At 46.3% G+C, this 26,846-nt stretch overlaps 1 protein-coding gene across 1 annotated transcript in view; it reads left to right on the plus strand.

The window, feature by feature from the left end:
- The first annotated feature begins 7,117 nt into the window (after window positions 1-7,117).
- The window catches only part of LOC147901955 (ASI1-immunoprecipitated protein 3-like), a 74,506-nt gene continuing 54,777 nt past the window's right edge, over window positions 7,118-26,846 (plus strand). Inside the window, exons 1-3 of the mRNA XM_087374872.1 lie at window positions 7,118-7,248; window positions 7,540-7,753; window positions 20,870-20,932. Of these exons, the coding sequence (XP_087230998.1) occupies window positions 7,556-7,753; window positions 20,870-20,932 (261 nt within the window). The 5' untranslated portion in view covers window positions 7,118-7,248; window positions 7,540-7,555. The remainder of the gene's footprint in view (window positions 7,249-7,539; window positions 7,754-20,869; window positions 20,933-26,846) is intronic.

The raw sequence follows: 26,846 nt of genomic DNA on the forward strand, positions 1-26,846 counted from the left end.
AATGAGCATACTATCCAATGCCCATCAATACACGACAATACTCGAACCGCTGACTAGGTAGACTCTTCGTCAGAATATCTGCAGGGTTATCATCTGTATGAACCTTGACAAGCTCTATGCGCTTGTCCTCAAGTACCTCCCTGATGAAATGGTACCTGACCTCAATGTGTTTGGTCTTTGCATGAAAGACCGGATTCTGTGCTAGCTGAATAGCACTCATGGAATCACTATGCAATGTCGGTACACTTGTATGAATTCCCAAAATCTCCCACTAGCCGATCAAGCCATATAGCCTCCTTGCAACCCTCTGTGGCTACAACATACTCAGCCTCTGTGGTAGACAAAGCAATGCACTTCTGTGCACGAGACATCCACGACACTGCACCACCTGCAAAGGTGAACACATAAGTAGAAGTGGATCTCCTACTATCCACATGCCCTGCATAGTCTGAATCTGTATACCCAAGTACATGCATGTCTCCTTTACCAAAGCAGATGCACATCTCCTTGGTACCCTTCATGTACCTCATGATGCACTTAACTGCCTCCCAATGCCTCTTTCCTGGATTAGCCATATACCGGCTAACAACTCCCACTGCAAATGCAATGTCTGGTCTAGTAGCTATCATAGCATACATAAGACTCCCAACTGCTGATGCATAAGGAACCTTGGCCATCATGGCCCTTTCCTCATCTGATTTGGGACTATCTGTATGACTCAGTTTCACATATGGAGGCAATGGAGTACTCACTACCTTCCCCTCCTCCATATTGAAACGCTGCAATACTTTTGTAACATACTCTTTTTGTGAAAGCCAAAGGAGTTTCCTACTCCGATCACGCATGATGCACATACCAAGAATATGACCTGCAAGTCCCAAATCCTTCATATCAAAGGCCTCATGCAACTTGGCCTTTAATGCATCTAGCTCATAAGTATTCTTGCTAGCCAATAGCATATCATCCACATATAGTGCCAAGATTATCAGGCTATTATCCTTAGCCCTTTTAGTGTAGAGGTAGTGATCAATTTCACTCCTTCTAAAACCCTGGGACCGAATGAAAGCATCAAACTTCTGATACCATTCTCTAGGCGCTTGCTTAAGACCATAGAGACTCTTCTTCAGCTTGCAAACTAAATGCTATTTGCCCTTTTCTTCAAAGCCTTCCGGCTGCACCATGTAAATTTCCTCATGCAAATCCCCATGCAAGAAAGCTGTCTTGACATCCATCTGCATAAGCTCCATATCCTCTACTGCCACTAGTCCAAGCATGCATCTAAGTGTGGTCATCTTCACAACCGGAGAGAATATCTCATCAAAGTCCACACCCTTCTCTTGCTTGAACCCTTTAGCAACCAAACGGGCCTTGTACCTAGGCACATCATCACCTGTGACCTTCATTTTATAGACCCATTTACATGGCAATGCTTTCTTTCCATGTGGCAAAGAAACCAAGTCCCAAGTCTTATTCTTCATAAGTGAACTCATCTCTGATTGCATACCATACTCCCACTTGCGTTGATCCTCGCGCATCATAGCCTCTTTGTAGCAAGAAGGCTCCCCGCAATCAGTAAGCATCACATAGTCTACCCCTGGAACAAACTTATCAGGTGGTCTAGACACTCTAGAAGATCTTCTCAAGGGCATTTCAACTTGCTGTCCCACTTGCATATCAGCCACATTTGGCTCATCATTTCCACCAATAGATGATCCATCATCTACCCTTGATTGTATACCTGTGGGAGTACTTGGTGGTACCATTTTTTGCACATTTAGTGCATGGACAGCTTGCTGTCTATTAACATATGCAGGTGGATCCACATCCTGGAAAGTGATTCTCCTCATTTCCACATCCCTCATGGGTGCCTTATGCATCTTCTTCTCATTGAAGACCACATCATGGCTGCGTATGATCTTCTTTGCTTCAAGATCCCAGAGACGATAGCCCATCTCTCCACTTTCACCATAACCCAAAAAGATGCATTTCCTAGACTTAGGATCTAGCTTCTTTCGAAGCTCTTTTGGCACATGTGCATATGCCTCACACCCAAATATACGCAAATGAGAGTAAGAGGGCTTCTTGCCACTCCATGCCTCTTCAGGAATACCACCATCCAGACTCTTACTAGGTGATCTATTGATCACATGCACTGCAGTCTTCATTGCCTCAGCCCAAAAACCACCAGAAAGACTTGCATTGGAAAGCATGCATTGCAACCTTTCTTGAATGGTACAGTTCATCTTTTCTGCAACTGGATTTTGCTCTGGAGTACGAGGAGATGTGAGCTCCCTCTTAATCCCACGCGTATCAGAGAAATGCTGAAAGTCATGAGAGAGATACTCTCCACCATTGTCAATCCGTAGGCATTTAAGCGTTCTACCTGCCTGATTCTCAACCAAGGCTAGCCATTTCTGAAATACCTGGAACACATCACTCTTCCGAGCTATAGCATAAGCCCACACTTTCCTAGTTGCATCATCAATGAATGTCACATAGTATTCAGCCCCGCCTAATGACCGTGTAGGCATGGGACCACATACGTCTGAATGCACCAAATCAAGCTTTTCAAACTCTTTCTTTCCCCTTCTTTTATGGGCTGATTTAGTCTGCTTCCAATAGAGATAGTGCTCACAAAATTCAAAATCAGAGAAACTCAAATGCGGTACATAACCCAAACGGCATAAGAGTTTCATTCCATTCTGGCTCATGTGCCCCAACCTGCAATGCCATAAAGAAGTGCTTGGCTGCTCAGTTATTGCAACAACATGATCAAATACCCCTGATACATGTAAGGGATACAAAGTCCCACACTTGGCACCCCTGGCCAAAAGCATAGAGCCCTTCTGAATTTTCAAACTCTGAAAGCCAAAAGTGGTGTGAAAACCAGTCATCTAGCTGACCCACTGAAATAAGACTCTTGGTCAGCTTTGTCTCACATGTTTCAAAACAAATGCAGACCCATTTGCAAAAGAAAACTTTATGTCACCTACTCCCACTATGTCACATGCATAGTCATTTCCCAGATGCACACAACCTGTCTTTCCACTATCATAAGTGGAGAACCATTCCCTATGGGGAGTAACATGGAATGAAGCACCAAAATCCGAAATCCAATCCTGGGAATATGCATCATCTGAAGTGGTAAGCAACTCTACAGATAAACTAGACATGAAGAGAACGTCATTGTCACTATCATGTGTGATTGCATTGATCTCCTCGATCTTCACTTTTTCTTTATCCTCTGTTGGACTCTCTTCCTTTTGATTTGCACCCCAATTTGCATTCTTTTTCTTATCCTTTTGCTCTCTTTTCAGCTTGTAGCAATCCTTTTTTATATGGCCTTTCTTGCCATAGTGGTAACACTCAATGTTCCGTGCCCTGGATTTGCTACGAGACTTCCCTCTTTCTTGGGACTTCCCCCTGAACTGTGATCTGCCCCTTTGCACATTTAAGGTTGCATCTCGCTTGTTGCCGTCCATAGACTTCTGTCTAATCTCCTCAGCCAACAAGCTACCCACAACATCATCAAATTTCAGTACTCCACCAGGTACAGAGTTACTGACAGCTGTACGGAAGGTATCCCATGAGGATGGCAATGAACATAAGAGAAATATTGCCTTAGTCTCCGCATCAAAATTCATCTTCTGAGCCTGAAGCTGGCTGAAAATAATATTGAATTCATTCAAGTGAGAAGCAATGGAGACCCCTTCCTTCATCTGCAGCTCAAACAACCTCTTCATGAGGTAAACTTTATTAGAGGCAGTTTCCTTCTCATAAGTGGCACATAGTTTCTTCCACAAATCTTCCGTAGTCTGCTCATTTACTACTATGAAATAAACTGACTCTGCAAGATGAAGTCTAATAGTAGACTTTGCTAATGCATCCAACTCATTCCAATCATCCTCAAACATATTTGCAAGCTTAGCTTCAATCCCTGCCAAGGGTTTAATCTGCTTCTTTTGAATAAGCACATCCCTTATTTGTTCTTTCCACAAAGAAAAGTTTGTCCCATCAAACTTTTTAATGCTGAAAAACTCCTTTTCAGACATGGAAGAGGATGCCATGATGCAAATGAAACAAAATCCCAAATGCTAGTGCTTGCAAGAGAGAATCACACCAAATACTAGGTGCACCCAAATGTGTATGCCACAATAGAGTGAAATATCACCAAAACTCAAAGCTCAAAGCATCAAAAGATGCATCTGACTCATGTGCATATACTATGCATCCATATGAGCAAATCTGGCCCAAAAGAAAATGCCAATAAGTGCCAAATGACTCAAGCATAAACACCGTCCACTAGCATATGCATCAATAATATCTCATCCAAGAGAGCATAGCACTATCAGTGCATCACCTGCAATGTGTCAAAGCTGTCCCTCAGCATAAAATAGCATCCATGTGCAAAGCGTCCATAAAAAATAGCATCCCACAAGGCAATTTGGGCCTATCAGCGCATCCAATAAGGACCGCAATGCATCCAAATGGCCTATAAATCATCCACTGCAACCCAATGCATACCACGAATGAGCACACACTGCTCAAACTGCAACCAGAGTGATCTGCATAAGGTATGCTCAAGAAATCATAGTCCCACAGTAATGACCGCTACTGAAAATAGAACCTGAGATGCCTCAAAACATGGGCGCCATTGCATAATCGGACTCAGCAAGAAAATCTGTAAATATCTCTCTTCTGCCAGAACTCCAAAATCCCAACCGCCGATGAGTGAGAAATGGGAGTCAACACTTATCCACTGCCATGTGGCATAAATCTAAGGTTTCAAAACCTTAGAATGAAAAATGCATAACAGAGAGACGAAATCGAATACACAGAGATCTATAACTCTGCCTCCACCGAATTGCACAAGAACTGACATGTAGGGGTTTTTGGGCGTCCGGAACGCAATGGGATAGACAGTTTTGGAAACCGTGGTCTCAATCACTGGGTCCAACACACGGACTGAAAAACGTTTATGGAAACAGAGCTGTTTGTAAACTCCACCGGAGTGCGAATGATGAGCAACATAGAAGTTTAAGGACCTTTTGAGTCCACCGGAACTGACAGATCTGCAAATGGTTGCTCCAAACTTGAGTTCCAATACCCGGGCAAAAAACGCAGAAACTTACACACAGTGAGTCAGAAATCCAATGAAATGATCCCAAATTCAAGAATGAAGGTGTTTCCAAGCTCCTGAAGTGAAGTGGATACCAAAAGCAAGCAATAGTTGCCTCTACAAGTCAATACGGAGTCTCTGTCATCGAACGGAACAGGGAAAAGCTCAAAAAACGACTTTTTCTTTGAAAACTCTTAACAGGCTCTCAAAACCACTTCGCAAAACCAAAGTAACTTTTCCAAAGGTTCCTCGAAGGTCTCTGCACACTCGGATGCAAGTAAAGTCGCCCACAAAGCTTCCCACAGAGCTTCTCCTTCCTCCCACAGAGCTACTGAGCTTCAAGCATTCACGCACGCTCAGCTAGGTCACCCGGGCTCTGATACCAGTTGAAAGTGCTCTCAACGGAAGCAAGAACGGAAGAAGGAGAGAGAGAAACAGAGAGCTACACAAGTTTTGGTGGGTGCAGAACCACCCTAATCTTCTTTTTCATTCATTTATATATGTGTTTGAGTATTGTACATAACCGGGGTAAAGGCACAGTGACCTTTAACCCCCACACATAGTACTATCTCTGTGTAATACACTTCTGTTTGTGTATCTGATGCAATCATATGTGACCAAGATCATCTCTGATATATGCCAGCCATCCTCCCTTCAAGGAAACAAAAGAACATACATGATTGGCATGTATGTCGATGCAAGTTGGATATTCTTCGTATAGAGGGACCAAACCCTCATTGTTGAACTATGAGTGCTGAAGGAGGAAAGGAACTACTCTGATACATAATTCTAATTGCAGTAGCTATCCAAACTAAACCCGACCTATAGATGCCTAGGATATGGGCAGATCTGTTACTGACTCTCATAGGACTATACTATGACTTTGCACTACATTTTATCCATGATCCTGAAGTATCCTTTCAATTTCTTCTCTTTGTATTTTGATTTAAACTGATGATAGAATTTGCCAACCTAGTGGAACTTGATCATAACTTGCCACTGGCATATCATCATTTAATGATGTTTGTCCTCAAGTTTCTCCATGTCCTAATGTTTGTAATGGTATCTCAGCTAACCATGATTCTAAACCCTTTTTGGGGATCTCAATCTAATTGTACATTTTGCTGAAATCCTATCCATTTTACTGATAATTGGGCTCAGTGAAGGAGTCTTATCCACATTAATAGCAGTAGTCGTGCTCTCGGAGGCTTACCCAAATTGGTAATGGTACTTATTGCTTGAATTTACCCATTTTTTGGGGATAATCCCCATACAAGGCTTATTCAAATTTATGGCTTTTGACCTTTTAACCATTTGGTAAGTCAACAAATTAGTAAGTATAGAAATATTTTTAATTGCCTTCCTTGCCCTATATATACTTGCTTCAATCTAAAGTCTTACAACATTCTTGTCTTTTGATGCATATTCTCAATGCGAGGGAGGATTCAGAGTCAGCGGCTAGGCAAGTTAGATGCAAGATCAAAGGATGGCAATTCATATGGTTATAGTCCATGTCACAAGATTCTATAGGTTGCAACCAAGGATAAATTATAAGCTCTTGTAGGCATAGCCTTACTCATGTACTTGTTGGGCTTCAATTCCCAAAAGGCACAAATCTTTGCACATTACCAAGTTGGTAATAAAACACAACCCTTGACATTTGATATTGTTGTGAAGATGTATGCTGCTTGGGGGAGCGACTTGTTGTTGATTAGGTTTGAGGACATTCTTACACGAAAAGGCATGGACATCAATCACTAACTAAATAGAGCAAGAGGGAAGAAGTTTGTCAGCACTCAAAAAGGTAGCCAATGGTACATATTGCTCAAATCTAATCGAACGCTCCAAGATTCTCCCATGGTCTTCCCCCAAAACCTCTTCTTAATAGAGAAAAAGAAAAAGAAACATATATACATTTATCAAGGTATGGGGGGGACATACTAGGGCGCACACAAATCTGAAAATGTGAGAGAATAAAATAAGAAAGAAAATAAAATCCAATTTGTCATCTTGACACGTAGCCAAGGCCCATTGTCGTGTGATGGACACATTGCTTTTGGCAGCGAGTGTATTTTTCTGTTCAAACTTTCCGATCATTCAATCCCAACTCTGTCGTTTTGATTCGAAAGGTGCATTTCTCTCTTCAATTCTGTCCATCTTCCCTGTAATTTCGAATTTCCCGTTTGTCTTTTCATTCCGACGTTTCCCGCTCGCGCTCTGGAGCGAATCGCCATCCCCTTTCGACTCCATTAATTGCCAGAATTGGCGTAGCCGCGAGTGGATCCGTCTTCAAACGAACCGTTTCTGTCCCTCTTCCAGCGTGCCTGCCGCTGCGGTCGCAGAACTCATATGAAATTGTAGAATGATTCTACCCAGTTTGACCTATTTTAATAATTAGGCTGCATTCTGTAATGTTCCAGACCTGAGAGGTCCGTTATGGGAAAGAGAAAGCTGGCGCAGCTCTCGGATTCCGAAGAAGATGAAACGATCACGAAAGAGGCAGGTGGAGGTAGCGACGAAGATTCGGGAGTTGACGTCAAACCTCTTGGGGAAGTTATAAAGAGAGGAGGAAGAGGAAAGCTTGAGAAGAGATACTATCAAGCATTTGAACTGGACGGCAATCGCTACGAACTTGTTAGTTTTCTGACCCCAGACGGATTTTTGCTATGATTAGAAATTTGGGAATAAGTACGAGCATTTAATTTCGATGGCATTCCACGATGTGCTACGAGAGCTGCTTTTACGCGTTTCAAAGTGGGCTACACTTTTGTGTTCCTTTTTCCGTCTCTCTTTCTCACCTCATCTTTCTCTTTGTTTCCTTTTCTCGCTTGTGAGTCTTTCTTCCCTTCTGTCCATACCTTCGCTTGTGAGTACTTTCCTGGTGTGGGTAAGTCCTAAGGAGACACAACGATTGAGTACAAAGAGAGCATGCTGAGCCCTCAAAACTCTGCTGGGTGTTGTCCACGTGTTAGGGGCATACTCTTAGACTTCTTAGGGCAGGGCTATAATTTAATTACTATTATGTGGATACAATGTAGCTGCTGCTCAAACGACAGCAAAAGGGTCATTACTTGAATCGGCATGGGCTTGGAAGGTTGTCGTTTGCAATAACTACATTTTACAGTGCCATACTTCCTTGCTGGAGAAGTTTTAGTTGATGTTGCTTTCGTCACAAGTCACAAAAAGAAGAACAATATGGTCATTAGAGTAGGGATTCGTCAGTGTCAAATGCAGCATAAGGTTGGGTGTGATGAGAACATAAGGCTCCCCCCCCTTCCCCCACCCCCCATCCTCCCTCTTCCTGCACCGTCCTTCTGCCCTTCCCCTCTTTCCTGCTCCCTTCTTTCATTCCCTCTATCTCAGCAATGTAGGGCAAACTGTCACAAGGGTTGTTACAAGATAAGTATTCAGGGGATAAAAGTGGCAGATACTCCTCAAGACCTTTACCAACAATCATTTGATGGTATTCCTGCTAGAGTATAGACTGACAACCACGTAGAGATTAACAGTGGATGGGCCTAGCTTGCTGGGACAAGCTAATCGGGAAAAATAATAGATTACTAGCCCTAACCCACAAGATATGATCCTTCCTCTGTGTAGGTGCACAAAGCATATACGATAAATCAACGCTCAGAACTGAAGCTAGACGGCGAAATATAGCAGTCAAAACTCTATAGATATGTCCACAGGTAGGACCAAATATAAGTGCAAATGTGACTCACAACTTACAGCATGTGGACTGTGTGATCCTGCTCAATGGTGCTAGAACTGTTGCCAAATGCTCCTGGTCTCTCCTTCTGCTGCGTGTCTCCATCTGTGGCTTAAGGATGAGCCCCAAAACTGTCAGCACTCTGTCTGCAGTAGGTGTTATGCAGCATAGTATGAATGTGCTGTACTAGCTAGGAGCTGCTGGAAGAACTGTTTCTATTGGTGCCTTTGCTGCACCTGATGCTGCTAAGATCTCCCACTGCTAGTGCCTGGTATCCACCCTGCACTGGTTGAACTGATTTGTTTGTGTCTCCTACAGTGGCTGCCAACTGAACTGTTGCTTGCTACCCAGTGTTTGTGTCTAGATTGCACCCTACAGTGGCTGTCAAATGCACTGTTCTGAACTGTGTCCATATGCCCCCCCAATGGGAACCATATATATGCAGCATAGTATGAATGTGCTCTACTAGCTAGGAGCTGCTGGAAGTGTTAGAAACATGGTGGAGAGAGAGAGAGAGAGAGAGAGAGAGAGAGAGAGGGTTAGGGTGTGAGGAAATGATGCTCAAATGAAGACGTGACAAAAGACTTTTTTCATTCATCAAGTGTGACATGATAAGTGAAGTACAAGCCTTATATAGGCTACTCACTCACACACTAGCACCTAGTGCATATCGGATAAGTCCCATGATGACACGAGGCACTCACACAAGACACACATAGACTAGTACTAGATCACCTAGTATTACACACCAACACTTCACAGCAACACACTCTTTGACTATGATATCTCCAACACCCCCCTTCAGAGCAAAGAGTGTGAGACCCAACGCGCAAAGAGTAGACCGATCCCCCTCCACCGCAATACTGCAAAGAGCAAGTCCAACTATCCAACACCTCCACTGTGATAGTGACTTCTCAGTCAGCTTGCGACCGGCAAGGGCAAACCATCATTCGTCATCCCCCTTACTCTGAACTGGGTGGTCAATACCATCAACCAAAGTAAAAGACAATACATTCATTTTTGGGGGACAACCCAGGGCAGAGTACCTCTTATTGACTCCAAATACATTCACTTTAGAGGGACAACTCAAGGCTGAGAACCTTTATTTGACTCAACACAAACACACATAGCATAGGGGGCTAAAAAGCTCAACCTTGGTCAAATGGATCCTCGTCGTCAAGAGAGAAGACGTAAACCTCTGCTGTAGCTGCATGTATCTCCTCCAGGGGCTCTTCAGGTTCAGCTTGTTCTTCAGCTAGGAGATTGACATGAGTTTCATCAATAAGGAGGGCTGTCTTTCCATCAATGGAGGTCTCTTGAGCAGTGAAAACAGCCAAGACCTGATAGGGTATAGATATGCCTTCAAATATACCAAGAGAAGATAAAACCAGGAAAGCCCTAATTTCTGAAATGTAGGGTTTGCAAAAATTAGGGTTTCTGCTGTAGGTCAGAAAAGCAGTATATGCCATGAAAGAACAGCGTAGGACAGCTCCAAATGTCTTCAAAACAGGCTGTATTCCAACTTTGGAGCAACTGAACTGAAACCCTAAAATTTGTTATTCTTCGAAATTTGAATAGTCGAACTTATGAAGTGCTCCTGTAGATAGTTGCAGCAGCTGATCAAAGGCCTGAAGAATTCGAAAATGCACACAGGTCCGAAATGTGAAAGGCGGTAGCTGTAGGTGCTCCAAATGCGAAGGCAGGTCTCAAAACTTGCAAGGCGGCTCAGCAAGGCACTCCAAAGTGCTCCAGCAGGTCACCACAGTAAAAGTTGGCTGGTATATGTATGCTGGAGTGCTGGAAATAGATCGGAAGTGCCTCTGTTGGAGGCAGCTATGTAGCAGCAGCACATAAGACGTTGATTTTGGCGGTGGAAAGCTCCAAAACGGCCTTGAAGGTCCACCCGTGCAGGCACAATGAACCGACCAGCAAGTAAGGAGGCTGCTTAGACAACGTAGAGCACTCAAGACAGCTCCTAGGCAATCCGGATGGAGGCGGCAGGCTGTGAAGACTCTAAGCTGATGCAAATGGGTGCAAGGAGGAGGTGAATAGAGGCAAGATAAGCTCAAAGGAAGAGATAGCTAGATGCGGAAAAGAACAAGGGGCGAAATGAAGCAGGGCTGAGGCGGCTGCAGGCTGCAGGAAGAAGTTCTGATACCATGTTAGAAACATGGTGGGGGGAGAGAGAGAGAGAGAGAGAGAGAGAGAGAGAGAGAGAGAGAAGGTTAGGGTGTGAGCAAATGATGCTCAAATGAAGACATGACAAAATGCTTTCATTTATTCATCAAGTGTGACATCATAAGTGAAGTACAAGCCTTATATAGGCTTTACTCACTCACACACTAGCACCTAGTGCAGATGGGATAAGTCCCATGATGACACGTGGCACTCACACAAGGCTCGCACATAGACTAGTACTAGATCACACTTCACACCAACACACTCTTTGACTATGATATCTCCAACTGGAAGAACCATGTGTATTGGTGCCTTTGCCTGCTGCTGCCAAGATCTCCCTCTGCTAGTGCCTGGTATTCACCCTGCACTGGTTGAACTGTTTTGTTTGTGTCTAGATTGCACCCTACAGTGGCTGTCAACTGAACTGTTGCATGCTACCCACTGTTTGTGTCTACATTGCAGCCTACAGTGGCTGCCAACTGAATTTTGTCCATATGACACCTACCCTTGCAGCAGCCCTATAAGGCTTCCTTACGGTCTGACCAGTCTAATCTCAGGGCCTCTAAATGACCCATTTTTAAAGCCATAGCCTGCCTATAAGAAGGCGCTGTAGCAGTCCCATTTGAAAGGCTCTAAGCTGACTGCATTTGACCTCAATATAGGGTCCCATGTTTGGCCCTATGGACGGCCAACACTATGGCTGTCCTGGCTGGATCAGATCTGCCATGGTGGATCCAAATAAAATACAAGAAGGATACTTCCATGCTACCCACATGGCAGCCGATGTGCCGCCTCTTTCTCCTCATCACACCCGTACATTCCTACAGGTGTCACCCGCCGAGCTCTCCTCATTTGGGGCCTTACAATCGGGGAGTTGACCTCATTCTCCAATAATCCTCCACCCAGTACCGAGAAGGGATACTGATAATTGTATGGCTCATCCTAATTCAATGTCGTCCTAATAGACAAGGAATAGATAGCCACTCATTTGGCACCTTCGTGGTCCTTGACCTAGAGGGTATCATCCAAGGAGCCTGGAGTATATTGGTTGGCCATAGTAGGATTCCGGCCCAGCGCAGTCCTTGGGGTCTTGGAGTAGATTCTCGGCAACTTGACTGAAGGAACTACAACAAAGGCACAGGCTACAAGAAGACCAGCAGAGGAATGACTTACATTGAGAGGAGTAGGACGATGGAATGCGGAGACTGATTCAAGGCATGGCATGAGAGATTATGCTATACAGACGAGGAGCCAAGGAAGGGCAGTTTCCAAGACCGGAGTCCTTAAATTCAGCTAGTATTACTGTATCTGGAGGCATACTACTGCAGTGTTCTACAGTAAAGGGAGGGTACTACACTCCAGCTAGAACCTTGTTTTGCACTGAGATATCATAGAAGATCACTTTCTTGATATGGTATATCATAGAAGATCACTTTCTTGATATGGTATGGTGGCAGAGGATCAGAATGGTTGGGTAGTAGAGCTGTTGATCCAAGGTCAAGTAGACAAGGGGACCATGCAGACTGGTGACTTTGGATGTGGGAGGGATACCCTCTTTGAAGAGATGTAGCAAGAGAGTGCTTTTGGCATGAGGAGAACTGGCAAGCTGCACCAGTGCCATTCTTCTCCTACACCACTGGTTAGGAACGAGGAGGCTGAAGGAGCCTGGAGCGAGGAGGCTGAAGGAGCGTGGAGCACGGAGGATGAGCCTGCAGCGAGGAGGCAGGAGGAGCCTGGAGCGAGAAGGCTTGAGGGGCCTGCAACGAGGAGGCAGGAGGAGCCTGGAGCGAGAAGGCTAGAGGGGCCTGCAGCGAGGAGGCAGGAGGAGCCTGGAGCAAGAAGGCTGGAGGGGCCTGCAACGAGGAGGCAGGAGGAGCCTGGAGCGAGGAGGCTGGAGGGGCCTGCAACGAGGAGGCAGGAGGAGCCTGGAGCGAGGAGGCTGGTGCACCAGAAGATCTGCAGAGGGAGCGTGGGCAGCCAACAGAACAGCTGAAGGGAGGCTCCGGTGAAGATGGCCAGGAGCATGCTGAAGACAAGAGCCTTGAGGAGCTGCTGGAAGAAGTGATGGAGGAAGTGAAGGGAAGGAGGCCCTTTTATAGGGCAGGCCAGGGGGGGAGTCGGCCAGTCTGGCTGGACCGACCAGCCTGGTCGGTCAGGCCAACTGGGCTGACCAGCTGGTTGGCCAGCCTACCCCCTCTGGCCCCCCTTGCTGCATGGGGGCTGGTCGGCTGGCCACTCCTGGAGATGCTGATTCTCAACACCCCCTCTCAGCTCCAGGGTGTGGCACAAGACCCAGAGAGCTGGTATGACGTTGGAGAAGGGTAGGAGAAACAGATTTGGTAAATATGTCGGCGACGTTGTCGGAAGTGGTGCTGAATAGGAGCACAATGGTACCGTCAAGAACCTTCTCTCGCGTGCAGTGGTACTGAATTTCAATGTGTTTTGTCCGAGCATGAAAAACCGGATTGCGGGCAAGGGCAATACAGCTTTGATTGTCACAAAAAAAAGTGTGGTAGAAGTGGATTGCTGAAAACCACAATCGAGAAGAAGGCGCCGAAGCCACACAGCCTCACAGGTGGCACTACACATAGCCCGATACTCAACCTCGGTGGAAGATAGGGCGACCGTGGGTTGGCGTTTACTGGACCAGGAGATAGCCGCAGAGCCAAAGAAGAAAACATAGCCCGTGGTAGAGCGGCGAGAATTGGGGTCGCCACAGCCATAGCTCGCAAAGCTCAGAAGCGGTGAATGATCGCCATAGCCATAGCTCTCAAGCATCTGCACGCTCAGAAACGGTGACTGGTCGTCATAGCCATAGTTGGAAAGCTCATAGCTCACGAGCTCACGAGCTCAGAAGCAGGGGATGGTCGCCAAGGAAGCTCAAAAGCGGTGAATGCTCGCAAGCTCAGTGGGAAGGGGAAGCTCATGGGGGCAGGGGAGAAAGAGCCGGAAGGATGAAGGTTTTGGCATTCCATCGCTGCGCTGACTTGCGAGATGGGCATGTAGAGTTGGCGATGGGAAAGATGTGCAGGCCTGACGATGTGCAAGGGGGCAAACAATCGTGGAGGGTGGTGATAGAAAAGCCGAGATCCAGTCGAGTGTTAAGTAGCCAGAGAAGAAGCAGGGAGCTGGGTGAGTCCGCAAGAAGCTGGTACTGTCGATGACGAGCCGGACTGTTGAAGGATGGTGACGGGAGAGTCCCCCTCGAGAGTATGTTTCCGGTTGGGGCCATGTAAAGAAACAATCCAAGACTCGGAGTGTAGTGCAAATGAGGAAGGTTTGTCGGTGAAGAGAATCTGGTAGATGGGAACCTGTACGAGAGAGTAAATGGAGAAGAGGATGTCTGTCCCCCTCTGAAACTGCGGCGATGTTATCCTTCCAGGTGTCATAGGTAGTACCATCAAACTTCTGAGTTTCGGAGAAGTGGGGAAGGATTGGGATCTGTATCTGGGTGTGGAGATCCGTACTTTTTAGATAGGACTTATGATTTCTTGAGTGGCTGAGGTCCCCCATGTGTTTCAATACCAAACAGAGAACTATCGAACCCAAAAAATCAAGAGCCAATAAATTCTGCAAGGAACCCCTTAATAAAGTCGTACGGGTGAAGACGGGAGCCGACCCGATGCGCGATGAAGGAAGGGGGGGAGAGGCTCTTGATGAAGCAGTAGGCTGCTATTGATAGTCCGCGGTACAGGCTGCTATTGATAGTCCGGGGTACGGGTACAAATTTTTGCCAAATTTTCTGCATTCAGGGGCAGGATGGATGCCGACTAAAATTGGTGCACAAGAGGTACTGCCGACCAACAAGACATGTGCCTAGGAAGATGCCGACTAGAAAACTAGGAGCCTGCAGTGAAGCCAACCATAGAGAGAAGTGACCAAGGTGCCGATCTCGGGGCAGGAGGAGAAGGCAACGGGCTGATCACAGAGGCAGGAGAAACATAGGCTGCCGACCAGCAAGAGAGATGCATAGAAGAAATCACCCAGGTGTTGGTGCACAAGAGGTACTGCCGACCAACAAGACATGTGCCTAGGAAGATGCCGACCAGAAAACTAGGAGCCTGCAGTGAAGCCAACCATAGAGAGAAGTGACCAAGGTGCCGATCTCGGGGCAGGAGGAGAAGGCAACGGGCTGATCACAGAGGCAGGAGAAACATAGGCTGCCGACCAGCAAGAGAGATGCATAGAAGAAATCACTCAGGTGTTGGTGGATGCTTCAGTAACCAAGAGGATGGGGAGCACCTAGTGCTCTGATACCATGTCAAGAGTGGCAGCGGAAGATGTAAGCAAACTGAAGCTACAGAATTACACAGAGAATACTAGAGACAACAAGATGTGCCACAAACAGATCTGCTGTAACTTAGCCCATAAACCAGGGCAGCAACTGTAATACAAGGAGTTCTGAACAGGATGAGAAACAGGAGCTGCAGAAGGGGCTGAACTGGAGCAGAGGATCTGGGCACAAGGACGTTGGAGCCTGAGAGCACGGAGGCTGGATCCTAGGAACGAGGAGGCTGAAGGAGCCTGGAGCGAGGAGGCTGAAGGAGCCTGGAGCACGGAGGCTGGATGAGCCTGCAGCGAGGAGGCAGGAGGAGCCTGGAGCGAGAAGGCTTGAGGGGCCTGCAACGAGGAGGCAGGAGGAGCCTGGAGCGAGAAGGCTAGAGGGGCCTGCAGCGAGGAGGCAGGAGGAGCCTGGAGCAAGAAGGCTGGAGGGGCCTGCAACGAGGAGGCAGGAGGAGCCTGGAGCGAGGAGGCTGGAGGGGCTGCAACGAGGAGGCAGGAGGAGCCTGGAGCGAGGAGGCTGGTGCACCAGAAGATCTGCAGAGGGAGCGTGGGCAGCCAACAGAACAGCTGAAGGGAGGCTCCGGTGAAGATGGCCAGGAGCAGGCTGAAGACAAGAGCCTTGAGGAGCTGCTGGAAGAAGTGATGGAGGAAGTGAAGGGAAGGAGGCCCTTTTATAGGGCAGGCCAGGGGGGGAGTCGGCCAGTCTGGCTGGACCGACCAGCCTGGTCGGTCAGGCCAACTGGGCCGACCAGCTGGTCGGCCAGCCTACCCCCTCTGGCCCCCCTTGCTGCATGGGGGCTGGTCGGCTGGCCACTCCTGGAGATGCTGATTCTCAACAGGTATCGGTAGATGATTTAAGATAGTGGGACCCCTTGGGGGAGATGCATGGCTTCTATAAAGATATAAATCGCTGTCCTTTCCATGTTCTGGTCACCGTTTTGGACTAGTTAGCAGCCATGAAAGATCTCCTACTCCTCTTGGCTGGCCGCACCGCAGGCCTCCCTACTGGTTCTTGGCATGCACAAATGGAGAGAAGACGTACGCCACTTTGCATATGGGACTTTTAGGAGTCAATCCAGCACTATCTATGGAGTTGCCCTGGTGTTGCAAACTCAGGGAATACTACACACTTGCCCAGTGTTCACTTGTAGATGTTAGATTAGCTTGCAGAGGGCTGGCATGCTATCCAACTTGATGCAGATGCAGGCCTATGTATTTCCAGATCTGAGTTTATCTTGGAAGCACATAGTTTGTGAGTATTCAAGAGAATTGAGATTCTTTACCATCTACATTGTGCTGTGGGACTGGCATTAGCTTGCCATCTGTACTCTTAATGCTATTAGGCTTTATTATTACAGATTTGCACAGAAATGAGTGTCTTTCTTGTGTCGCTGGTTCTTATTAATAAATCACTACATGAAGTTAAGGAGAGGCTAACTAAAAGGAAGCAACTGAAAATGGATGATCTCCATCATTACTACCGTCTATTTCCCCTTATCAATCAAATATTCCGAAATGGAACCCTTAATTACTTCTTAAATAGATCTTAAATAGCTTAAATCAAGGTGACTGCGATACAATAATCAATTAAGATTTAGTAAGGAAGTTCACCTTAAGAATATCACTCTCTTTTCCTCATAGTCCAATATTCACGATTGGATATCGAAATCTCTATCCAAAGATTCTTTTTCCTTCTGGCTAGAATTTGACATGCTTTCGAGTATATCAACAACTGATGTCTCCCCAAAGGAAAGAGTCAACCACCACCCCTTGTGAAGAGATTGAGGAAGAAGTAAGCAGCAGGACTGAGGAGATGCAGCAATGTAATGCGCCAACAAGTGTGAGTACACTACGGGCTGCTAAGAGCATTCAGGAGATCGTGTGAATTTAGCCACGAGGGTTTTCACAGATCAGGAGAACCTGTGGTTTTGAAGTGTAGTGGTACAAATTTTCTGCGATCAGCATGCCAGGCGGTGTAGGTGCTGACACAATTCCTTGTGGGGTTTGTGGTAGACTTTCTTATATAAAGTGCTGGCTAACAAATATGCCCAATTAGTAATCAAGACTGATTTTCGTGGTTTACTCGCACCAAATGGTTACATGACAAGCCAATGCATGTACTAAGCAGCAGCTCTGGCTGTTTGGAGCATCTTCATTGTATAGGGTGCATCTCTAGGATTAGCCTCTTGCCTCTTAATTCCACCTACTTCCTCATGGCTATTGTGCAATTCACGGCAATTTTTTGAGTTTAAATCATCAGGACAAGGTGGCACAAAAAGAGCACGATTGGAGACATCTAGTAATAGATGCATAGGTTGCGAGCATGTAAACTCACAAGAAAATTGAACATTTCATGTAGGAGACCCTGAAATCTGAAAGTTGGATCACCTGGATATTTTGTCAACCCTACACTTCCACAATCGTCGCCACTAGGATGTAGCACGCATAACCATCCCTAATTCCAAGTTTCTCTATAACTATATCTGCCTATTAGAGCAAGACAAAATGAGGGCATCTCTTGCTCATACCAACCAGCTTCGTGTTCCCCTTATCCAGGCTCTTTATTACAATTAGATACAAGACCAATGTGTTATAACTGAAAGAACAGAGACTATAGCCAGAGCTATGTACAAGACATAAAAATGAAGCTCAAGGCTGAGTCTAGTTACACAAGAGTGTCTCAACAGATAGCCTAGCTAGTGTGCTCAAGGCTCCAAGGGCTCTCCAATCCTGAGGGAAGATGATTGCACAATTATCACCGTTTCCACACATCAATACACTTAGCCGATGCTTTGAAAACGAGATTTTGATTTAGCATAACCGTGTGCTCCTAGTTTTCTGATGCAACTTCAAAAGTTATGCAGAAAACAATGTAAGTCTGCTATAGATATGCCTCGAAGTTTAAGTATAGCTGTTGGGAGAGAGTAGATTCGCACAGGGAGTCTTTCGCTTCAAAACAGTGAGAGAAAACAGTTGGCAAGAGGGCTGTTGCAGGAGGTGCTGCTGTAGAAGGGTTGCTGCAGAAAAAGCGTTCTCCTTTAGTGCTAGCCTTTGTCACGGCTGAGACTACCCTTCACCTTTGGAATGCCAATAGAAACTCAGTATGAAGACCTTTGTATAAATGTATGCTCAAGTATGTGCGGTTGTGTGGATTTATGTATGTGAGAGCATATGTTTATGCCTTGGTCTACACCCACTGTTGGGCACTGATGACATCAGTGTGGATGTCATAGTAGCCCAATTGCGTGATGGAGTTTATGCCATATGGTTTTCAACCTTATGAGTGACTATCATGACATTGAAACTGCAACATGTGTTGTGTTTTTAGAGGATGAGTTTGTGTTGTGTTTCTAGAGGATGAGTTTGGGCATGTTCCTGGATTCATCTAGATATATATTTGCTGCAGAAGCGGTTGCAGAGGTGATACAAATATTTGCAGGAGCAGTTGCAGAGTTGCTGTAGGAGGAGGAGCAGAGGGGCTGCTGCTATTGCAGTAGGAGCAGGAGGAGCTGTTGCAGAGGAAGGAGCAGAAGGGGCTGCTGCTACTCAGGATGAGGAGGAGCAAGGAGCAAAATGGGCTGCTGCTGCTACAGAAGGAGCAGGAGGAGCTGCTGCAGAGGAAGGCGCAGAAGGTATTGCTGCTGCTACAGGATCAGGAAGAGCTGCTGTTGGACTGCATAGTGAAGGAGCTGCAGAGACAGGTGGAGTTGCTGTGGGAGCTGCTGCAGAGGGAGAGGCTGCAGGACAATATGCACCAGCAAGTGGGGGTGCAAATGAGAGGGAGGTTGGGAGAGTTTCTTTTCTAGATGTAGGAAAGGGCAGCCTAAAAAATGTAGGAGTTTGTGCCCAATTTGGCATGGTGGGACTAGCTCCCCTGAAAATGAGTGGGCTGCATGGGGACTAGAGTTCCTGTAGTGACAAGTGGTGCCATGATTCACGCATGGCCCTCCACATGTCCCTCAGGCTGCCATGTGTCCCATGCCACATGTCAAGGTGCCACCTCAGAACGCCATGTACGTTGTCATGCCATATCATCATGCCATTGTCATGATGATGATGATGATGAAATTGTGGACCAAGGTTATTTTAACCACTCTTTAGTACCCTGAAGGTGATCAATGCTACTACACCCCTAGGTTTCTGGCAGTTAGCTCTATTCAAAGGGCTAGTCTAGGGTTAGTTTCTTAGTTTGCCTTCTCACATAACCTATTACGCTATTAGGTCGCCTTGTCTTGTATCTCTTTGACACCTTCATGTTCAGAGGCCCACACCCAAGGCTACTGCAAACATTCTCCTTAATAGTTGCTGGGTCTGTCTGCATTCTATGCATTTGACTGTTCCCATGTTTGGGTACTCGGGTGGGGGTGGTCTTTACATTCTTACATAGAGATACATTTCAACTTGTGGGAGACAAGTGCCCGTAACCCCTTGAATGGAGGTCCATCCTCAAATGCTACTAGACCCTAGCCAACTAGTACCTAACTGCATAGTAGGAAAACATATGCATTCTTTGGCAAAATCCCTAGTTTAAAGAATTTGAAATATGCAATAAATGAATTACTAAGCAAGTGGACACGTATTTTGTGAAGAGAAGTGACACATTTCTCCTCTAGTCTAGGGATTGCCTAGGCTAAGTCTCTTATTAAACCAGTCTTCACTAAGCTAGAATCAGGATTGTCTTTGCTTCATTTTTTTAACGAGAGCTCTCTAGAACTCCTCCTAAGTTGAGCTGTTTCTCTCTAGAACCCTCCCCCATGCCCAACCCTTCCCACTTGGTCTCTTACCTTGGTGCCATGTGTCCCGCAAGGGACCCTTCCATAAATGCCCTCTCATGGGCTTCCCTATGCACCTCTTGCCTAATGCCTAAGCCTAGAAATGACCCCCTCTAAGCCCCACGAAAGCAACCAGAAAGAAACCACTCGTGAGACCTCATGGTTCCTCACCTTACCATAACCATTCCATTGTATTGTATGATTACGGTTGACGTAACACTGCCACACCTCTCAAATTGTGGCCAGCCATAGCGCATAGATTGTAGGTTGTGGATCTCACATCTCGAGGTTTGGTTCAACTACCCTCGTAGAGTTTGTTTGTGTGGATAACTGCACAAGTAGACATGACCTCTGATAGTCTTATATCAATCGGCCACTTGGTCATGCTGCGCAATACATAAAAAATATCATGAGCTTGCAAGACCCGTCTCCTCCCAACTAGCGTGAGATCTCTATATGCTTGTATAATCTCTACTCACCCCCATGATTGTGGATCCACCCACCGTCCAATTTTGGTAGCTTGCCAACATGGGTGCCTCATGCTATCCCATGCGTTGGCCTTGTGGGTGCCTAGTTTTCTTGTAACCCCCCCCCCCAAGAACCACATAATGAAATAGTTGATCAAAATTAATCTACATAACTCAACCAAGCCACACAAAAATCGTTATACCATTTAATTACATTTATATACAAGTTAAACATGATGAAAAGTTTGACTTTAGTAGTTGTCTACATGAACTTGATAGAAGCATATAGATATATATATTTTTTGCCTCAGATTCTCTAATTTCTTGTTATTGTCATCAGGAAGACCCTGTACTAGTCACTCCAGAAGAAAGGAATCAGAAGCCCTATGTGGCAATAATAAAGGTATGCATTCCTCCTTTACTTCTCAGTGTAGTTATTTTGTTGTATTTCCCCTTTTGTGTATTGTTACTATTTAATTGTTGTACTAAAGTATCTTGATGCAATTGCAAAGAGATAGGAGCTATCTTATCTTTATGGGTTTTAATGGCACATGCAAGGATGAATTATCACTTATTATGTTGCAATGAGCAGTATGGGAGCCCCTTCCTCTTTGGTTTCTTGCTTGCCTACTTCAAAGAAACATGTTCATTTGGGAGAGACTAAGATGAAATACTATTGTCTTCAGAGTCAGTTGTAGTTTCGAAAATTTGATCACCTTTTTCTTTAGTGCTAAACTTTGTCACAGCTGAGTCTACCCTTCACCTTCGGAGTGCTGATATTTTGTATTTAGAGGATGAATTTGGACACGTTCTTAGACTAATGTAGATGTATGTTATTGCCATGATAATAGAGATGCAAATTTTCCTTTGTGGATTTTTTGTCCAAGTGCAGCTTCGTGTTGCGATCGATACTTTCTTTGCAGCAATGCATTGCCCTATTGGCTTCTTTTCTAAGCATTTTTGCTTAGAAATGCACGTTTAGGAGAGACTAAGATGAAATACTCGTTTTCAAAGGTAGCTGTAGCCTGGATGAAGAGAAAGTGGACTATTTTTTGATTAGCCTTATCCTTAATTGCTAGCCCTTGTTGCGGATGAGCCTATTGCTTACCCTCCGAGTATTGATAGAAACTCAACGTGAAGACCCTTGCATAATGACGCTCATGGATAATTATGTGTGAGAACATATGTTTATACTATGGTCTATACCCACCATCGGTGTTGTTGTCGGTGGGGGGGGTCATAGTAGCTAGTCCCTTGTGGCCAATTGCAGTGAGTTTTTTTAAAATGTTTCTAGAGGATGATTTTTGGTGTGTTGTTGGATCCATATAGATATATCTTGCTGCCATACTAGCAGACGTGCAAATTTAAATTTGACAAGTTTTCATCCAAGTTTTGGGCCTAATGATATTGCAATCATCTCTTTTCCATAGTTACTAGGGAATGGCGTTTTGACATCCAGAACGTCTGGGACGTTGTCCTAGAAAGCAAGGCGGAACTAAAACGGCCCCGGAACGTCTCTTTTTTTTTTTGGCTCTTTGAAAGTTTCAAATGGGTATTTAAGAGCTTATATAGAAAGTTCAAAGTTGTAAAATTTTAGTTTCTTTCATTTTCTAGCATAGTTTTATGTCATATGATGATGTGTCATGTATGACGTGGTGTTCTGGGTCCCGTTCCCCTGTTCCGACACCCAAATTTCCGGAACATTCCCGTTCTTTGGTAACTATTCTCTTTTCTAACTTTCTGAAATGCTCAGAGGCAGTTGCAGCTTGGATTAAGAGAATGTGGACTACTTTTTGATTATCCTTTCCTTTATGTGAGAGAAAAGGATTGCTTGCTACAGCCAGCCCTTACGCAGTGGAATAAAGAAAGTCTTGAGATCTCACAACAAAAGCTTTGAATGCCTCACTCACTTTGTGCATGCATGTATAGAGAAGACACACTTCAGATATGGAGAGAACACAAACAGATATTCACCTGAACAGATCTCATAGATAGAGGTGATGCCCAAGTATAAAATATAGCCAAAACTGTGACAACACCATTGTCAAACATACGTTGAGGTAAGCCACCAAGAACAGGCTCTGTTTGCTGATAACTATATAGACCTCCCACCTCGTGTGGAGTCTGCTACTTCTCTTCCTGTGCACTACGATCTGGCTCTTCTACAGTGGGTAGATCCGCCCTTGATGTGCTCCTGGACTGCTGTCCAAGAAGCTTGCAGCATGACTCTTAAGCCCTTTTCTACTCCATACAGCCACTTCTGTGGTTCTACTGATGGACCCTCCTCCTGGCCTATTTAAGGCCTTTGCTGCATGTGCTTTGCTGCTGATTATTACCCCATCCGTTTTGACCTTTACAGGTCCAGTACCAGTCCTGACAAGTCCAGTACCAGTCTTTGCTGCTACCCCTCCGCTACTCCCCGCTACCCTCTGCTACCCCCCGCTACCCCCCGCTCAGCCCCCCGCTACCCCCTTGCTGCTACCCCCTCGCTACCCCCTCGCTAACCCCCGCTACCCCCTCGCTGCTACCCCCCGCTACCCCCTCGCTACCCCCTTGCTGCTACCCCCTTCGCTACCCCTTCGCTACCCCCCCGCTACCCCCTCGCTACATCTCCCGCTTCCCCTCGCTACCCCTCGCTCAGCCCCCCCCCCCCACCTCCCCAGCTTTTTTTTAATAAAATTATTATTATAAAAATAAAAATAAAAACCTCCGCTTGCATCTCCAACCCCTTCCCCCCCCCCCCCCCCCCCCCCCCCCCTCCCAACAACTCTAACCTCCTGCAATCCCTTCCTTGCCCGCTGCTGCCTCCCCCATAATGAAGGGAACAAGGGGATGAGGACAGGAGACTAGGCAGGAGACCCTTCGGTCCAAATTTGCATACGTGTGGAGATGGGGAAGGGGAATGGTGACAAGGGGAAAACACAAAAGCAACTCAGTTTGGAGGACTTTAACAAACGCAGCAACCGAAGCGGTTTGAGAGTGGACAGCACCGCGGCCTAGAAGAAAGGGGCCCACCCAAAGCCAACGCCGCTCACCACATCCTCGACCTCTATGATTACCACCACTATTTCACCACCATCATCCGCCTCATCATCTATGCCACCTCTCTCCTCCCCCTCTCCTGCATCATCATCATGGGTCTCCTCTCTAATAGCCTCACCACTGGCCCCACCGGCCACGGCTCCACAGTACTTTCCCCTCGTATCACCTCTACCTCTCAGTCAACCACCCTTCATCACCTCGTCCGGCCTCGCTACTCCTACATACCACTCCCCCGCCCAGATCATGCTGTCCCCACCCTCAGTACAACCTCAGCAGCCCACCTTCATTCCAACCCCTCTTGAGATCCAATCCCCACCTGGAGCAGGACATCTTAGGCCCCCACCAAATGCTTGGGACTCCCTATTGGCTGAGATACACAGCATCCGGGCCCGTCAGATAGAGCTGACACATTACACCCAGGAGCAGGCCCGATACACCCGGAGCAGGCCCGCATTATACACGAGCAGGGCACCCTTATCCAGGGACTCAGACACGACATCACATAGCTTCGAGAGGAGCTCGGGACCCTTAGAGCAGCGCCTGGAGGGACCCCAGTCACAGAGATGGAGGCACAGATAGCCACGATACATTCGGCTATAGCAGAGACGACTAGATGGGTGGACGTGGCAAAACGGGAGCCTGCAAAGGCAACCGTTTCAGTCGCCATACAGGAGCAGCAGCAGAGAGCTTCGAAGGCCCTCAACATTCGGATACGAGGGATCACGTGAGATAGCACCAGCACCAGTACGACGCCCATGGCATAGAGGGGCCATGGCGTGTTGGGAGAGATCCCAACCAAGAGTAGCCCCTAGTCATTCGCTTCAGAGATTCACATGCTCGACTAGTGACACTCCAACGCCAGGATTTGACACCACTACAGATTGAGGAGCGACGAGTTCTTCTGCAACAATGGGATGTTGCCCGCAAGGAGGGGAAATGGGCCGTGGTCCGAGATGGTAGGTTGTTAACCGGCACCCGTTGGGCTCCCACCCTGGGCTCCCACCCGTACCCCCTAGGGGGATGGGGCCTATGAGACTAAGGTTTTCGAGACCCTAGCCTGCACCATTTGGAAACCCAGGGAACTTCTCGGAGTCTTATACAAGACGAGACAGTCTTTTACACGGAGACACACCAGAGCCCAGAGCGTCCACTATCGATAGTCAGTGGTTACACATGGGAGTCAACCTTGAAGGATGAGACGAGGGATACAGGAGGAGTCCGAGGATCAGGTGGGGTCGCAATATTGTACAGGTCTTCCCCTCGTTGGAGCCATCTCCATTGAGAGGGAGGACGCACACTCCCGATTCGTGTGGATCCGGATCTGACGCACAGACACCCGTGACCTTTTCGTAGCAATATGCTACTTCTCGCCAGACACATTTCACTTCGCCAGAGTGGCACGAGAGGAGAGTGAGACATCGCCATATGCACCCTTACATCAAACCTTTCAGCCTGCGGGGAGTTCTCCTTGTTGGGAACTTCAACGCCAGGACGAGCATGCGCCAGGCACCACTCTTGGACTTTCGAGACGACTCTATCATGCTACCAGACTGTTAGAGAAGAGAGTGTGAGAGCAAGAGAGCTGAATGTAGTGCTTGCAATAGAAGAAGTGTCTAATACAAGAAGTGGGATGGGTTTTGTCTAAGTGACAAAACCTCATCCTTCACTAATCGTAGTTAGTGAACTAACTGTGGTTAGGGAAAAAAACCTCTAAAGGAGGGAAAAGTGCCCCTAACCTAGTTATTACATTACATCGATCACTTCTAAATTATAATAATAATTCTAACACCCCCCTGCAGTGCCAATGTCATGTACAAGGAAATGATCAATCACCAAAAGGAGATAAGTTCAGGGCACTGCGAAATGCCTCAAACTTTTCACGTGGAAGTGCTTTGGTGAAGATGTCTGCAACATTGTCATGTGTTGACACAGATCTCTCCTGCATGCAGCTTCTCTGTCACATAGTGATAGTGAACCTCAATGTGCTTCGTGCGAGCATGAAACACAGGATTCTTTGCCACTGCTATAGCACTCTGACTATCAGTGAAAATCGGAGAAGGACCCTCCAATGAAAGATGAAGATCAGCAAATAAACGACGCAGCCAAACACATTCAACTGTCGCTGTGAAAGCTGCCCTGTACTCAGCTTCACATGAGGAGGTAGACACTGCAGACTGTTTCTTGCTCAACCAAGAAATGCAAGCATGTCCTAGAAAGAAACAATTCCCACTGGTGGACTGCCTAGTATCATAGTCTCCAGCCCAATCTGAGTCACTGTAAGCATGCATCTGCAAGTCACCCCCCCCTGGGAAACATCAAGCCAAAAGACTTTGTATCTTGCAAGTAACGGAAGATGCGTTTTACAGCCTGCCAATGCATAATCTTTGGGCTGTGCATATACCTGCTCACCTGAGAAACCGAAAACTGAATATCAAGTCATGTATTGCAGAGATAAATGAGGCATCCAACAGCCTTACTATAGAGTGTGACATCAATTGATTCACCCGCATCATGCATTGTAAGCTTCAGCCCCGGCTCCATGGGAGTGGACATAGGCTTGCAATCATGCATGTTGAATCTGTCCAAGAGCTTTTGAACATACTTGGACTGAGACATAACAATGCCACGTTTCTCTTGAATAAACTAGATCCTCAAAAAGAAATGTAACAAGCCCAAGTTTGACATATCAAATGTAGCTTTCAATTGGGCCTTGAAATCTGCAATTACTTCCTCATTTGATCCGGTGAGCAGCATGTCATCTACATAAAGAATGATGACCAAAATATCCCCCCGGGCTTGTTTCAGCCCATACAAAGCTTTATTCAGCTTGCATACCTGTACTGCATTTCCTGAAATTTCAAAGCCCGGAGGTTGTTTGACATAAACCTCTTCCAACAAGTCTCCATTAAGGAAAGTTGTTTTAATGTCCAACTGATGAACATTCCATTCAAAACTTGCAGCCATGGCTATAACTGACCTGATGGTGGTCATCCTCGATGTAGGAGCAAAAGTCTCCTCATAATCTATGCCTTTTTTCTGAGCATATCCTTTTGCAACCAGCCTTGCCTTGTACCGATCAATGGACCCATTTGGCTTTCGACTTTGAAAACCCACTGTGTACCTATGGCATTCTTACCTGGTGCAAATCCACATCCAAGTCTGATTTTTATGAATGGACTGCAACTCATCGTGCATGGCATTCATCCAATGCACATTATCTTTTGCTTCTTCAAATGTCTCAGGCTCCTCCTCATCAAGAAGAGTACCTGCATAAG

Source organism: Dipteris shenzhenensis, chromosome 5 (assembly GCF_047967505.1).
Source record: "Dipteris shenzhenensis isolate YYH24624 ecotype China chromosome 5, Dip_SZ_1.0, whole genome shotgun sequence".
NCBI lineage: Eukaryota > Viridiplantae > Streptophyta > Polypodiopsida > Gleicheniales > Dipteridaceae > Dipteris > Dipteris shenzhenensis.